This window comes from Chlorocebus sabaeus, chromosome 8 (assembly GCF_047675955.1).
Source record: "Chlorocebus sabaeus isolate Y175 chromosome 8, mChlSab1.0.hap1, whole genome shotgun sequence".
Lineage (NCBI taxonomy): Eukaryota > Metazoa > Chordata > Mammalia > Primates > Cercopithecidae > Chlorocebus > Chlorocebus sabaeus.
Genome location: NC_132911.1, coordinates 19,429,814 through 19,446,858, shown reverse-complemented (window position 1 = coordinate 19,446,858; position 17,045 = coordinate 19,429,814). Strand labels below are relative to the sequence as shown.

At 40.2% G+C, this 17,045-nt stretch overlaps 1 protein-coding gene across 1 annotated transcript in view; it reads right to left on the bottom strand.

Moving 5' to 3' along the window:
• Positions 1-481: 481 nt before the first annotated feature.
• LPL (lipoprotein lipase) overlaps positions 482-17,045 on the bottom strand; it is a 29,097-nt gene continuing 12,533 nt past the window's right edge. Inside the window, exons 3-10 of the mRNA XM_007961809.3 lie at positions 15,802-15,981; positions 14,335-14,446; positions 13,412-13,645; positions 11,552-11,794; positions 8,270-8,390; positions 6,560-6,742; positions 5,543-5,647; positions 482-2,434 (exon numbers count right to left, since the gene is read on the bottom strand). Of these exons, the coding sequence (XP_007960000.2) occupies position 2,434; positions 5,543-5,647; positions 6,560-6,742; positions 8,270-8,390; positions 11,552-11,794; positions 13,412-13,645; positions 14,335-14,446; positions 15,802-15,981 (1,179 nt within the window). The 3' untranslated portion in view covers positions 482-2,433. The remainder of the gene's footprint in view (positions 2,435-5,542; positions 5,648-6,559; positions 6,743-8,269; positions 8,391-11,551; positions 11,795-13,411; positions 13,646-14,334; positions 14,447-15,801; positions 15,982-17,045) is intronic.

Genomic DNA, 17,045 nt, shown 5'->3' with positions numbered 1-17,045 from the left:
TACTTAGCTGTATAAATGGACTATATGCTATTATTTTAATTATCAAGGCAACCCAAAGCAAAGTTCTAAAAAATGTACCCTATCCCAAATAGTTCATTTTATTGCACAAATTTTGCTACTTACGTTACAGCTAACGATGAGGCCTCAGAAATAAAGATAATGTATACTATAAAATGACCAAAGACACTTTATGTTGGTCTAACATTTTGCTTGTGAAAAAGCATATTGTAGGCAAGAATAGTCCCGTGTATTTTATGCAGGCAAAATTCTGTATCATTTTCTTCTATAGTCAGTTTAAAGGGTATGTAAGGCTTTCTATAGCTTTATACAAATATGAATGTTAAAAATATGTAAAATGTGCACTATAATTCTCAGAAGCTCTTTGGTTTACTAAGTACAATGGTTACTTAGTCAAAATAAGCTGAGTGAATCTGACCTAAGAATAAATTTACTTTAAAAATGATACAAAATAATGACTTAGTGTGGTAATAAAATGTTGTCAATTTTATTAAAAGCCGATTCCATTTCTTCACACAGTTAAGTACGTTTCTTCCTTGCTTTGTTAAAGCCCATTTCATAAGAGTAAGTTGGCTCTGTGAGAGCATCACTGATAAAGACACGTACAAAGTTAGCACCACACGTTTATAAATGCAGATCGCCACAAGGACCTTTCCAATATGTACAAGCTCCGTTTACACATCCACACAGGTATTTACAGCTAATAAATAAAATGTAAAGCCAAAGCATCCTTGATATAAATAGCAAAGTTTTTCAGAGCCAGAGTTCCTGGTGCTATGTGTTGCTTTAGTGGATCTTTTAAGTTAATGCACCCTGGGTCACAACCCAAATCCAGACATTTAATCAATTAGTAATAAAGGGGATGCCAACAACAAATCGTATGTCATTTTATTTTTAGAGAGAATTCATTCCAAGCCTGATGATGTTAATCACAACATTGGTCCTACTATTTATAGGCACGGTCATCTCTCTCAGAGAAAGGGTCAAAGTTCTGGCACATCAGGAACAATTTCTACTCCAACATGTTCCAATACATCCCTTGATCGACTGTTTTCCCTTCCAAATGATGCTGAAGGACAGCACACGTGCAGAGCTTTCTAGTATGTGTTCACATATCACACATTTTCACAGTCCGGTTCCCAGCGATAGCCTCTGAGATATTTGACATCTTTATCATTTCATATTTTTACATAGAAGAGCATTCTGAAAAATAGATCTAGTTTATAAATAATTGTTCACTCACTCTTAATTCGTTGTTAAAAACAACAAATAACAACCCTCATGGTGCTCCATGTGGCTCCTTGCACGCGATGGTTTAGTAGCACTGCTTAGGAATCTACCCCAGGAACTTCTCCACCCTTTTACTTAGTAAAAACAGTCCTTCTCTAAAATCTGTAGAAGCTCACACAATGCAAAATTTGAACTCAAACGTATCTTTTCATGTCAAAGCTAGGAACAAAAGAGACGTACTGGAAGTACAACTGAAGCATGACTGAGGTAAGCCTAAAACTGAATAGTAACTGTCAGATATTGAATGATTTTAAATTGATGAAAATCATTTGGAGAATCTAATAATAAAATTATGGTATTTTTTTTTTCTGCACTGTTCAAATTATGTGTCAGCTGAGGATTACAGGCTCGTTTTCAACACCTACCTAGAGAACATGATTATAATATAATCTTGAGACAAAGAAAAAAGAAGGGGTAGAGAGGGATTAATCTATACATGATAAAGCCTATGAAGAATTAATTGATCTGGATTTTACATCTGCTTGAATTTGTAACTTTGTCATGATGCGAGCCAATGGTAGGGACTGTTTAAAAGCTCTGTGTTTATCAGCCCCTTTCTTTGTCCCTCTCCAAGTCACACATTTCTGGTGGACTTCTGGACCACATTCCAACAGGAAGAGGGAATCATTCTAAAACGTCATGCATACTGCTGGGTAGATGAGTCTGATTCATGCCATGGAAAAGCATTTTCTGTATTCTTGGAGACTTGGAGTAAACTTTGAGAAGGTCTTAGCCTGAAAGATCTAGAATTTCAATTAAAATAGGAGGTTCTAACCAATTATAGGCGATGGCCCAATACGCCACATGAAGGAGCCTTATTTTACTATGTGCCCAAACAATTATTTCTTTCTCAAAGGACAAAACAGTGCTTTTCATGATCCACTGTCTTTTAACGTTGGAGGATGTGCTGTTTGGCCACTATAGCCCACAAATTGAATTAGCCACCTTTTAGTGCTTGAGACTGTCTCCTAAAATAACTAACAAGGATAGAGCTGGGATTAATATTCAGGAAAATCCACTTTTGAAACACGCCAAACACTGGGTATGCTTTGTAAAAGTTACTTCCTTCACTTCATTCTTCACAGAATTCATGTGCTGTTCTTTCTTCTGTAGAGCTGCCCAGTTTCTGAGAAAAAGCACAGGAAAAGGGCAATTTATTATCTGCTGATTGTCTTACAAACCCTGCTCATACCCCACTGGTTTTAGGATGGAAAAAGCCTTCAACTGGAATTTCAGAGCAAAGGTTGTGAGAACAAACCCACAGGGCGGGGGGTGGGGTGGGCGGGATGTGTATAATGGATTGGGGGGGCGCGGGATGTGTATAATGGATCAGAGAATGGCAGGTTCGTAGGAATGAAAGACACTGGAGCAACTATTTAGCCCCATCCAAATAAGGTGCATCATTTTTGGAGGACTGGGCCAAATGACTTCTAAATTTAGAGGATTTCTTATTCTAAAATGTATCAAACAAAAAGCCCATTCCATTTCATTTCTTGTGATATGAAGTTTCTGATGAGTTAGCAGAAGGTGTGAGAAAGAGAATCTTTGATTTGATTGATTTTAATCACAGAAGAAAGGAACCATTGAAGATCATTAGTCTAATTTATAATTACTTCCTAGATAAAGTTCAGATGCATTTTTTAGAATGCATGTGGCTGGGCGCTGTGGCTCATGCCTGTAATCCCAGCACATTGGGAGGCCGAGGCAGGCAGATCACCTGAGGTCAGGAGTTCGATGACCAGCCTGGCCAATATGGTGAAACTGCGTCTCTACTACAAACAGAAAAATTAGCCGGGCATGGTAGCGGGCGCCTGTAATCCCAGCTACTTGGGAGGCTGAGGCACAAGAATTGCTTGAACCCGGGATGCAGAGTTGCAGTGAACCGAGATGATGCTACTGCATTCTAGCCTGGGCAACAGAATGAGACTCTGTCTCAAAAATGAATAAATAAAAATAAAATGCATCTGAGCATTCTCTGCCTAAATAACTGTTCTTTCAGTAATCCTATAATCGGACAAGGAATGCATCAGTCGGCTTTCTCAGATAAAGTCTTGTAACTTATAGAAATAATATGACTGGATGTGCTTTGCAAGCAGAGTTATTTACTAATTTAATGAGGTTTTATTTTTACATTCACATATAGATTTAAAGTTGTAGATGTTCTGGGAGAATATGCGTGCTATTTATGTGTAACACAAATGCATGTATAAAACTTCATCTAGAGCTGGGTGCGGTGACTCATGCCTAAAATCCCAGCACTTTGGGTGACCGAGGCAGGTGGATCACCTGAGGTCAGGAGTTCAAGACCAGCCTGACCAACATGGTGAAACCCTATCTCTACTAAAAATACAAAATTAGCCAGGTGTGTTTGTGGACACCTGTAATCCCAGCTACTTGGGAGGCTGAGGCAGGAGAATCTCTTGAACCCAGGAGGCAGAGGTTGCAGTGAGCCGAGATCAAGCCACTACACTCCAGCCTAGGCAACAGGAGCGCAGCTCCATCTTAAGAAAACAAACAAAAAAATTCATCTAAAAGTCTATTTCTAAGAATTGAAGAAAGTATGATATTGCCTCAGATTTGTGATGAGGAAAAACAAAGTAATAACCTCTTAGAAGAAAAGTCTCCAGTTAGATAAGAATTGCGTTATTTTGCCTGGGTCAATACCACTAACTATTCTCCATTTTAGTTTATCTTGATGCTCTTACATTAATGCTTTTGATCCAGATGGTCTCATCTAGTCGTTCAGAGTTTATACACCATAATTCTATTTTTGTAAAAGATGAAAAACATATAAATATTGTATATATATAAAGTCTGAAAAAATATAAATCAAAATGTTAATTGGGGTTGTCTCTGAGTGATATGGTCACAGTAATTTTATTTTCTTTTTGCTCATTTTTCCTGATCTATTTATAGTAAACATGCATAAAATCTATTATAAAATAGAATTTAAAAATATTAAAGATGTTAATATATAGGGTCTTTAATGTACTTTTCCTAATAGGCAATTTTTTTTTTTTTTGAGACAGACTCTTGCTCTGTTGCCCAGGCTGGAGTACAGTGGCGTGATGTCGTCTCACTGCAACCTCCGCCTCCTGGGGTTCAAGCAATTCTCCCACCTCAGCCTCCCGAGTAGCTGGGATTATAGGCATGTGCCACCACATCCAGCTAATTTTTATATTTTTAGTAGAGACAGTGTTTCGCCATGTTGGCCAGGCTGGTCTTGAACTCCTGACCTCAGGTGATCTGCCCGCCTCAGCCTCCCAAAGTGCTGGAATTACAGGCATGAAGGCAATTCTTATTCTATACTTTTGTCTCTAAATGCAAACTAGGAAAAGAGAACAAACCAAAAGCAATTGCTTTTCCTATTTCCAGATGACACTGTGTCCAGCCTTTCCCATCATTTCTTGTGTCACTGGCTTGTATGACATGATCTAATATTTCTCCCCTTTGTTCCTGTAACCCATTAGCACTTGCTATCTGGCAGGGGATGTGTGGAGGGATGAAAATGGCATATTCCGGGAATTCAGAACAGGAGTGGTGAAGGTCACATGCTTGGTCTCCTCTTAGTACTGACACTCTGGAAAGATTCAGCTAACAGCTGCCACATGGATTAGCCCTAAAGGTCAGGTAGGAAAGAGGCAGAGAGTTGTTTGGAGATAGAAAAGAGAACAGTTTCCTATAACTCTCATTCTGTTCAGTTGGTAACTTCGAGGGTTTTGAGATGATTGCTTGGGCTAGTCCTGTTGGCTGGCTGTCCTGGAGTGCGCTGGCGCTTGCAGAATCAAGAACTATGTGGCTACAGGTGATGCAATGAAACCTTTTCATTTCCCTGAGTACATCCTGGGAAGAACTGCGCCCACAGCCAGAACGGCAACTACTAAATTTGTGTTACATGCTCTGCAGATGGGATTTGCAAAGACAGCAGAGATGCAGTAGAGAAAAACACAGAAGTGAAGATTCAGGGGTAGTTCAAGGAGTAAAATAAAACCTAAAACGTGTGCCTGGGATGAAGGTCAGGGCTGGGAGAAACAACAGAAAGAAGAAAGAGGAAGTATTGCAAAAAGCAACAGACCCATCTGATACGTATACAGAAGGACTAAGAAAGACTGAAGGCTTTGATCACATGAGTCAGGACAAGCTGCTGGTGATAGGGTGAAGAGGAATGCATGAAGCTGCCTCCCTTAGGGTACAAGCTCAGGATGCCCGGACAGCTTTAGCCCAGAATGCTCACCAGCCTGACTTCTTATTCAGAGACTTGTCATGGCATTTCACAAATACCGCTGGTGCCTTGCCTTTTTGCAAGTGAGACACTTTCTCCCTAGAACAGAAGATCACCCTGTGGAAGAAAATGGATGTGACTATGCCATGTAGAATAATCAAAAGCCCTGTTCACAAAGGTACAGTTCTGTCAGGACTGTTTAAATACTACGTGATCGTGCTGGGTAATTGTTTTGATATTCCCAATAATTAACTGTCACACTCAGGCCACATCAGAATCAGAGGGTAATTTGAGAGCCTAACCCAGTGTTCAGCAAACAAGCTGGTTAATTTAGATAGACAGGCATGCAGACAGCCTAGAGCAGCCTTATATCACTGGGCTTTCACCAAGAGATGATAAAAGATCAACTCTGCCATCTCTTAGCATCTGCATTAAGGAATTAGCGCATCTGCCTTCAACTGGACCTTGCTAGTGAAAAAAAGGTTCTTTATAACATTTCTGTCCCATCCCCAAGATCTTTTTTCTTTTTCTGTTTCTTTTTTTGGTGATACAAGCAAATGACTACTATAGCGTTCTCTATGTAATTCATTTTATGGGTACCCGTGGGTGAGGTTGCAGAGACAGGTTGAGATTGTCTTGGAATCTCATCCCTCTTGAAGAGGTTGGTTTGAATCTTTGATTATCCAGGTAACATCTCGGAGGTTTGTTCCCCAACTATTTTGTGCTCACAAGAAACAGTGCTAAATGAGAAGCTTAGATTCTTGACTTCTAATCCCAGCACTCACTGAATAACTCAGAGCGATTCAGGGCTTATGTTTTCCTTACATGAAATACAAAAATACTATCATTTCCCCAAAAAATAAAATAAGAAAATAAAATAATACTCCTAAAGAAAATCTACATCATATAGTAATAAATACAAGGTTTCCTAAAGCTCTCCCTGAATCTTGAAGGCCCCTGAAATACAATCCCTAGGTCATGATATCAGGTGGGGGTCTAAAGTGGATGAAAAAAAATACATTTAATTACTTTTTCTGAGTCTCTCCGGCTTTTACTCTGATCTTCTGAATGGCAAAGCCGGGACTGCTCCACCAGTCTGACCAGCTGAAGTATGAATCGCTCTTCCATTTGAGCTTCAACATGAGTAGCTCTCCAATGTCTACCTCTGTGTAAATTAGGAAGGAGTATGTCTTATTTGTGGAAACTTCAGGTCTAAACAAAAAAGTAATACATTTGGTTAGTTATAGAGATCAGTTCTCCCTGCCCCCCACCACTTTTTTTTCTCTTCTCCAAATATAAATAGTTCTATTGTTTAGGGCATATTTTAAAAATGCAAAAAATGCCCAAGAAAATACCCAAAATGACGGTCGATGGCATTTAGTATATTTTAAATTATATCCACATCCCTTTGGTCTATTCCAGCATTTATCCTAATGACATGAACTATTTAATACAATTCTAAAAGAAAATCCTGAAGTCAATCATTCAGAAATAAAATTTTCATTTTCAGGTATTCCTTTTCAATTTGTATGGATACTTGAACATTATTTAGTTACAATCATAGCACACATAAAATTCTCTATTCTTTATTCTCTTTATATTTTATATTCCATTTTTTACCATGTTTTCCTGGTTTCCCAGAATTACAGTTTTTATAGGCTAGATCAATTTTATTGACTTGATAAACCACAGTTCATTTAACTACTGACTCAATGTTGGATACTGGATTTCTAATTTATGCTAGTATATGTACCGTTGTAATTGATGTTTTAAAAAATGTTTGTTGACTATTTCTTTAGGATAAATATTAGAAAAAAATCACTTCCTTCTATGTAATAACATTTCGTAGCTGTGGAAAGTTATTAACATACTGCCTTCCGCACCTAGAGGGTTCTAGCTGTGAACAATGTGCAGTAGGTTCGCATGTTCTGCTTCACCACCTTGTCTGCACTGGCTATTTTAAAGATTTGTTCTTCTAGTAATTGTAAAAGAATATCAAGTTGCCTTAATTTTATATTTCTTTGATTAATAGTAAGGGGTAGGCTGGGAACAGTGGCTCACACCTGTAATCCTAGCACTTTGGGAGGCCAAGGTGGGTGGATCACCTGAGATCAGGAATTCGAGACCAGCTCGGCCAACATGGTGAAACCCTGTCTCTACTAAAAATACAAAAATTAGCTGGGTGTGGTGGCGGGCACCTGTAGTCCCAGCTATCGGGAGGCTGAGGCAGAAGAATTGCTTGAAACTCGGGAGGCAGAGGTTGCAGTGAGCTGAGATCGCAACACTGCACTCCAACCTGGGTGACAGAGCAAGACTCCATCTCAAAAAAAACAAAAAAAGAAGAGCTAACACTTTGTTATGGACTTGTTACTACTTATATTTTCTATACGTATTATACATATATCTAGAGTGGTTTCTTGTTACTATTGCTCATTTTCTTTAATGTCAAACCTTTTGAGATGATTTGATTGTATTGTTTAACAGCAGCTTTATAAAAGAAATAAGCAGATACAAGATGATAAATAAAAAAATATAACTAGTAAGTGAAAATAAAATGGCCAATTTGAAGCATTTTTTTTTCTCAATATAAAATAGAGGAAAGACCTCAATTTTGAAATTCTGATTTTTTTAACTAGAGACTTGTTTTCTAGGCATCCCGCTCTGCCTCTGCTGCTCAGACCAAGGGTTATGGCAGGGGAGGGAGCAGTGCCATGATGACTGCCCCCATGTGCTACTCACAGGGTGAATGGGATGTTCTCACTCTCAGCCACGGTGCCATACAGAGAAATCTCAAAGGCCTGGTTGGTATGGGTTTCACTCTCAGTCCCAGAAAAATGAATCTTTACTTGGTAATGGAAGACTGTCAGGGAGGAAATTGGAACATGCTGATCAATCTTTATGAAAATATCACAACCCCAAACAATCAGGCAATTTAGAACTACAGAAAGTATCTCACTAGCACTCAAACCAGAAGTTCACACACATGGAACCACTGGTGTTGCTTGGAAAGACTTCATCATGCACAATGTTCATATTTAGAAAACGCAGACCTTGAATTCTACTCCCTTTCGGAAAAGTGTGGTTATATGCATAGGAAAAACCCAAATGTGTCTGAATTGCCAAGCAGCACTAGGAAGTAGCCATCTTTAATGGGGTGCTAGAGAGATCAAATCAGAAGGCCAAACAAAACACTCATGATGCTTTCTCCATGAACTCTGCCATCCTTGGCCGTCTTGTCCCTTAGCATCTGGAGCAAGCATATTCAGCATTTGCTTCTGTGTCACTATATGTCACTGTGTTTGTTTCATGAGTAGGTCTGTCCTTCCACCCTGGCTGTAAGCAGGCTTCTGGTCAGAGGACCATGCCCACCCTTTTAATTCCCGCACCATCTAGTGCAGAGTAGGTGTCTACTAGGCACACCATAGAACTTATTTCATTAATTTTTCCATTCTGTGATGGGCACACCAAAATCTCACAAATCATCGCTAAAGAACTTACTCATGTAACCAAACGCCACCTGTTCCCCAATAACCTATGGAAATAAAAATAAATTTTTAAAAGAACTTATTTCCTTGAGCCATCAGCGAGGCCACAAGGACTGCCTTGTAAAGCCAGCTCCTAAAGTATTCTATACTAGGGACAGCCTCTGGAAGCAGGTACTTGAACTTCTGTATCTCTTCCCTGCCCCTCCTCTGGTCTCTACCAAAAACCCTGAGCAAATGGGCCTGGGGAGAGGTTAAAAGGAAAGGCAGCAGGACTAAAATACAATCTCAATGATGGGGGAAAAAAGAGTTCTTGGAGGCCAGGCACGGTGGCTCATGCCTGTAATCCCAGCACTTTGGGAGGCCGAGGTGGGTGAATCACCTGAGGTCAGGAGTTTGAGACTAGCTTGGTCAACATGGTGAAACCCCATTTCTGCTAAGAAAAATACAAAAATTAGTCGGGCGTGGTGACGGGTTCCTGTCATCCCAGCTACTCGGGAGGCTGAGGCAGGAGAATCGCTTGAACCGGGAGGCAGAGGTTGCAGTGAGCCAATATTGCGCCACTGCACTCCAGCCTGGGTAACAGAGCAAGACTCCGTCTCAAAAAAAAAAAAAAGGAACTCTTGGAATGTTTTTTTTTTTCTATATCCCACTATCCTTGGTCAGATTTTTTCTTTTATTTGTGTTACTATCTATTAAATGTACTTTCTCTTAAGCTGAGACACAGATCTCTTAAGATTGATGGTTTAGAATAGAATATAGAAGACCATATTTTTATGCTGCATTAGACTCTTGTCCAGGTGAAAAAAATTTCAATAAATTTTATTGTTGTGAACTTCTGATAACAATCTCTATTTTGTTTAGATATATCTCTTTTTATAATTAAAAAGTAGCCAGATACTAAGCAAAAACAGAAGAACAACAACAAAACCCCATAGCTACTAAAAGATGAAGAGACATTGAATTGGGAATTAAGCAAATCCCTTGCAGGCAGCAGGACAGGCCAGAACTGAAGAAGCTGGGAGTGGTGAGGTGCCCCCAGGAGACACTGACAGAGCCTTGAACCCACTGGTGCAGGCAGCAGGGATGAGTGAAGCCTGTCTGTGTCTTCAAGATTATGGTCCCATGGTCCCCTCTTTACCTCATACACATTGCCTGATTCTGAAGAGTTAAGGTTTCCTTGAAGCACAGGTGCCCCAACCTCTATACCACAAAAGACACCTCTACAGATTCTAGGAATCACCTTACACACAGATGCCATATGTTTTACCTGGGGCCACTGTTCTCTAATATCGTCCCTTCCGTTAGGTTTCCACCTGAATTCCACAAAAGCCACCCTTCCTGAAGTTGGTCCCTCTCACCAGATTTATCCAACGACCTCCTCTCCCATTTTCCCACCATTCCTTTAGGTCTGGCTCTAAACAAGAGGCCAAGCTTGAAATTCAAGTGTGAAACAAACTCCTGGCAAAATGGCAATATCTTAGAAGGTGTGAGATACTCTTGCCTTCCAGGAATAGTTGCATTTAAAAAGACAAATGAAGCCAAGGAGGGCAGATCACCTGAGGTCACTGGTTCGAGACCAGCCTGGACAACATGGTGAAACCCCCTCTCTACCAAAAAACAAAAAAATTAGCCGGGCATGGTAGTGCATGCCTGTAACCCCAGCTACTCCAGAGCCTGAAGCAGGGGAATCCTTTGAACCCGGGAGGCAGAGGTTGTGGTGAACCAAGATCGTGCCCCTCTATTCCAGCCTAGGAGAATGCTAGACTTCATCTCAAATTAAATAAATAAATAAGACAGACAGATGGTCCTTGCCTTTATGTAAGTCGTGAACTTTCTGTAAAGGGCCAGGGAGTAAGTATTTTAGGCTCTGTGGGCTATCAACTCTGTTACGGTGGCATGAAACCAGCCTTTGCCAATATGGTAATGAATGTGTGTGGCCATGTCCTAATAAAACTTTGCATGAGCACATAGAGGGGAACAACAGACACTGGGGCCTCCCAGAGGGTGGGAGGAGGGAGAGCTTCAGGAAGAATAACTAATGGGTACTAGGCTTAATACCTGGGTGATGGAATAATCTGGACAACAAACTCCCCTGTCACAAGTTTACCTATTTAGCCAACCTGCATATGTACCCCCGAACTTAAAAGTTTAAAAAAACTATTTACAAAAGCAGGAAGTAGGCTGGATTTGGCATAAGGGTTATAGTTTGTTGACCCCAGGTAGATGGTTCCAAATGAGCTCTGAGCTCTGTGCTGATGGCCTAGCCCATGCTAATGGCCACATTTACAGGGGAGGGCAGCGAGCGAGGCTGCAAATCCCAGGCTGGGCACTGAGGCCTTGCTGGCAATGGGAATTAGGAGCCTCAGGCAAATAGATCAATGTAACTCCCTATCAACAGAAACACCAGTGAGGGCTCAGGGTTTAGTAATACCAGTCATCATCTCTGTTCCAATGGACAGAATCAGTACATGCGATGCAGTGAGCATGATAAAATAGGACTCCTTGATTTCCTTATTTACAACAGTCTCCAGCCTACCTTTGTAGGGCATCTGAGAACGAGTCTTCAGGTACATCTTGCTGCTTCTTTTGGCTCTGACTTTATTGATCTCATAGCCCAGATTGTTGCAGCGGTTCTTTCTACAACTCAAGCAGAGCCCTTTCTCAAAGGCTTCCTTGGAACTGCACCTGTAGGCTTTACTTGGATTTTCTTCATTCAACAAGGAGTCGATGAAGAGATGAATGGAGCGCTCGTGGGAGCACTTCACTAGCTGGTCCACATCTGGGTAAAAAAGAGACACAAAGATTGTATCTCAGCAGAAATCCACAACGTGTGTTTCATTTGGCGTGTCTAAAATAGGTTAGATGTGGCGTTAGAATAAAATGACCCAAGGATATAGTCCTGTGTATTTATGATCGTAGGCCCGATTTCAGGAAATATTCTTCGTGGTAGTGACCCACGCACCTCCAAGACAGTGAAAGTTGCAAGTTCACAGGGAATTTTCGACTTTCATACTTCTTATATTTATGTGTATGTTTATGAAGCTGTGATAAGCCTCCAAGGTGGAGGTTGATTTCCTTGTTTATCACGTCATTTTCTTATATTGAAAATGTCTAACACTTCTAGGTGCTTCTAGAAACATATACATGCCCCTTGCCTTACAATATATTTTTCCTAAGTCAAAAATACTGTAAGTCGAAATGCACTTAATTCCCCCAAAACCCATCATAATGTCAAAAAGTTTTAAGTCAAACCATCATATATATACACATGTGCTTCTCAACTTACAGTGGGGTTACGGCCCAATCGTAAATTTTTTTTTTTTGTATTTCTAGAAACCACATCTTAAGAAGGTAATTGTTAAATGAATTGTATTTTATCATTGATATTATGTATAATGGAGGATTCTGCCCCTACTGACACTCTTTTGCATCAAATGAACCATAGAAATAATCAGCAATGCCATAAGAATGAATTCCTTGTATGTTTTTAGGACAATTGAAAATAGTAACATTGTGCTGTAAGTTCTATAACATATGTACAAAAATAATGAGAATATCCTAGGTGGGTCCCAATGTCCATAAAGTATACAAAGGGCCTTTAAAAATAAATCATAAGCTGGACATGGCACCTCACAGCTGTAATCCCAGAACTTTGGGAGGCTGAGGCAGGAGAATCACTTGAGGCCAGGAGTTTGAGACCAGCCTGGGCAATATTGCAAGTCCCCTGTTTTTACAAAAAACAAAAACATTAGCCAGGTATGGGGGTGTGTTCCAGATACTTGAGAGTCTATGGCAGGAGGATCGCTTGAGCCTAGAAGTTCAAGGCCACACTGAACTCTGATTGTGTCACTGCACCCCAACTTGGGCAATAGAACAAGACTCTGTCTCAAAAAAAAAAAAAAGAAAAGAAAAGAAAAAAGAAAAAATCATAAATTTAACACAAGCTAACATTATTAAAGTAAAACATTAAGCCAACATTATGTTTTGAAAATTTTGGAAGATTTATACTAATTAATATCTCCTTCCATTCCAATAACATCTACAATCCTTCCATTGGCTTTGCAACTGCATTCAAGGTGTGACAACATGTGGCCAGATAGCATTTTATGGTGCCATTATTGAGGTCAGTGGAGTTTTCCTGTCTAAATCTCACCTTTTTCTCTTGCTACTGTAAGTGCACTGCTCAGTGTAGTCTACAATATAGTAAATAAAAGATAAAATGTCTGTTTGCCTGGCTATAAGGTGGTCATGCTGAACATTGCAGAATTCTTCAGAAACATAATTTGGCCAAATGTGTATATGAAAACTACATACTTTGGAGCTACTGGGTAGGACTTTGGGTCAATAAGGGTTAAGGATAAGAGTCACATTTAATTCACTTCTAAATAATATTTACCTCCAAGGCCTCTCTCTGCAATCACGCGAATAGCTTCTCCAATGTTACATCCTGGCTGAAAAGTACCTCCATTCGGGTAAATGTCAACATGCCCAACCGGTTTCTGGATTCCAATGCTTCGGCCAGGGGACCCTCTGGTGAATGTGTGTAAGACGTCTACAAAATCCGCATCATCAGGAGAAAGGCGACTCGGAGCTTCTGCATACTCAAAGTTAGGTCCAGCTGGATCAAGGCCTTAGGAAAAAACAGGTCCACAAATCTGTAAATTTCCATTCGTATGATATTCGTATGTCACTGCTCATCATCTGAATGCACTGGCAGATGTTTAGATTCTTATCATCTCCTATTCTGTAGTCACTGGATCTTTACTTAGACATAAAAGGAGGCTTGGCTCCTTCTGCAATGAATTTGAGTCTGTTAGCCTTATACAGCAATTTTCACTCAGGATGGTTGGATTTCCTTTTGTAGATTATTTTGAATATGTTGAGAAGATGTATAAACAGCGGTGGGTTCTTTCTCTCTGTGTGTAAGCCACACCTTTGCCTAGATGCCTGTCTTCTTTCTAAGTGGCCTCTGGAATTGGTCCTTTTCCTTTTCTCCTCGTACTGATGTGCATTACACTATGAAAACACAGAGCTGAGAGTGGAGGGAAACAGGCTTCCCAGAGAAATCTGCAGGCATTGTGTGTAATTCTGCTTTATTTCTGTGCTGTTGCCAGTGGATAGTAAGCCTGTCAGAGCATCTGTAATTTTTCTTATCCCTAATAAAGAACCCTACAATGAGGTAATCAAGTGCTGGGCATATCTCCTGGAAGAACACCACACACGTGGAAGAACACGTAGGTATTTAACAAAATTTGCTGATTCTCTCTCAGAATGACAATTTTCTCAACTCTTACAAGACCAGTGAAATTTCTTTCTTACCAGTAATTCTGTTGACTTTCTTATTGGTCAGACTTCCTGCAATGCCAGCAGCATGGGCTCCGAGGCTGTATCCCAAGAGATGGACATTGTCCAGAGGGTAGTTAAACTCCTCCTTTGGAAGAGAAAAAGAAAACAAAGGTTCTTATAATTCTGCCAAAAAACAAAACTAAAAGAAACAAAATGAATATAAATACTGTTTTCAAAATATAGGAAATACTGAAAACTAATTCTACTTATTTTAATTTTGTGTTACAGGTAAGAGAGAGAAAATATTCTCTATTGTTAAAATTTTCTCTTTTTCTTTTGTTTCACTGTTCCATAAACAAATCCAGTATAGATTTTCTCTTCCTTTAATAACAGATTGAAATGACAATGTTTTTCCATGCATCTGAAATAGTATTATTATGTATATAATATATGCATATGTTTGTATGTGTCTTTGCATATATAACCATATACTATATGTACAAGCATATACACATATACATATATATGCATGCATATATATGTATATGTGTATATGCATATATGCATGCATATATATGTATATGTGTATATGTTTGTACATATAGTATATGGGTATATATTTTCCTATTATTCCTTACTCTAAATACCTGTATCACTTTATCAATGAAGGTTAGCCAACCAGACTCAGGAAACATTACAGTGGAAGGGATCAGAGACACATGATCCAACCCCTCATTTAACAGGTGAGAAGCCTGAGCCCCAGGGAGGTGATCCCGTTTGCCCATGTTCATTTGCCTGGTCAGCAAAAAAGATAAGAAAAGAACTTTTATCGTTTATGGTCAGTCTAATAAATACAGCTTATTTTTTACTTCCAATTACCTGGTTAAAATAATTTGCCTCGGTCAGAGTATTAGCTTCTTTCCAACCCCAAGATACTTTTCAGAGGTACTTTTCAGGGGATCATCTGAAAAAGTGGGTCTCTTGCAGCTAAGTCAGAACGCCAGACCTCAGTTCCCTTCTATCCTATGCACCTTCCCTTCCAACATCTTCCTAGCTCAATTCCATCACTCTCCCAATGTTCAACAAAAAGATTCATCCTATTTCACACTAAAGAATAAGTACTATTAGTATTTTCATGACAGAGATTGGTATGTCAAGGCGAGGATAAGATGTCCATGGGCCAGCCAACTGGTGGGGAAGGATTTGGCTGAACATGCCATCTTTCCTCTGTCCGAAAATCACAAGCCTTTGTCTGTTGGATCTATTCACTATGAAAATATCAAACAATAGAGCAGGGCAGGACTATTTATTGGACTTATAGTCTATTCTTATCAAAATGTTGCTTTTGGATATAAAATAATGCCCATGCTCATTCCGAAGATTTGAAATGCCCCCAGAAAATCTTTACATCTAAGAGAAAAGGAAGAAAGAACAGCCATTTGTCCGGCTCCAGTCAAAGACACTGTTTCGGACACTTAAGTCTACTTCTCCCAGTCTTACCTCCATCCAGTTGATAAACCGGGCCACGTCCTGTCCCACCAGTTTGGTGTAGCCCGCGGACACTGGGTAATGCTGCTGAGCCCGTGACAGCCAGTCCACCACAATGACGTTGGAGTCTGGTTCTCTCTTGTACAGGGCGGCCACAAGTTTTGGCACCCAACTCTCATACATTCCTGTTACCTGAAGATGATGACACAAGCTTTCTTAAAATACCCACCTACCACTTGTCATGGATATATCAGCCCAATACACCTGCATGAAATGGAAAAAAACTAACTTGGAAGGAAGCCCGTTGGCACAGATGGAAAAAATCAAATAACAGAAGAGCATTCAGAGACAAGTCTGTCCCTTCCAAGGCCAATCTAAGTACGCCAGGAAGGCATTGAGTTGAGGAACAGCAGATTGGAGTTCACCATGCTTTCTATTTAAAAAGTATATTTTAGACATTCAGTAAAATTTTGATCATTTATACTATTAAGAGGAAAGATTGGTCTGAATGCAAAGCGGGTCTTTGAGGAAACTAGCAGGAGCACCTGGCTAGGAGCAGAACCCTGAGGAATCGGTCCAGTCCCACACGCCTTCGCCTCCCTTCAAGGTTGGGGCGTTGGGCACCCTTTGTAGTTGGTTTTCAAGATCAAGAGAGGATGAGGTCATTTCTTCAGAATGTAATGTTAATGGCTCCCTGTTTCAGCCAGGATCCCCTACTTCACAATGGGAACCCTGTACTTAAAGCCAATGACATCCAAGCAAGTGGCAAAGCTCCAAGATAGCTGTGTCTAAGCAACATGCTGGGATGCATCACATGCATGCTACATGCTAAGCATTCTTTTGAGAATCTCTTGACACAGCTAGAGAGCCTCCTCAGTTCCCTTCATCTGTGCCCATGAGTCCCCAGGCAGCTTATTTCAGATAAAGTAAGAAAACTGGGTTTACTCTAGGCCCCTATTAGAAGTTCTTCTGTTCTACCAGTGTTTCTCTTTTCTTTGTCCTCCCTCCCTTCCTCCTTCCCTCCCACCCTTCCTTTTTTCCCTCCTTCCTTCCTTTTTTTTCCCCCTCCTTTCTTTCCCTTCTTTATTTCCTTTCTTTTGGCAGAGTCTCACTGTCTTACCCAGGCTGGAGTGCAGTGGCATGATCTCAGCTCACTGCAACCTCCGCCTCCTTGGTTCAAGCAATTCTCCTGCCTCAGCCTCCTGAGTAGCTAGGACTACAAGCACGTACCACCACACCTGGCTATTTTTTTTTTT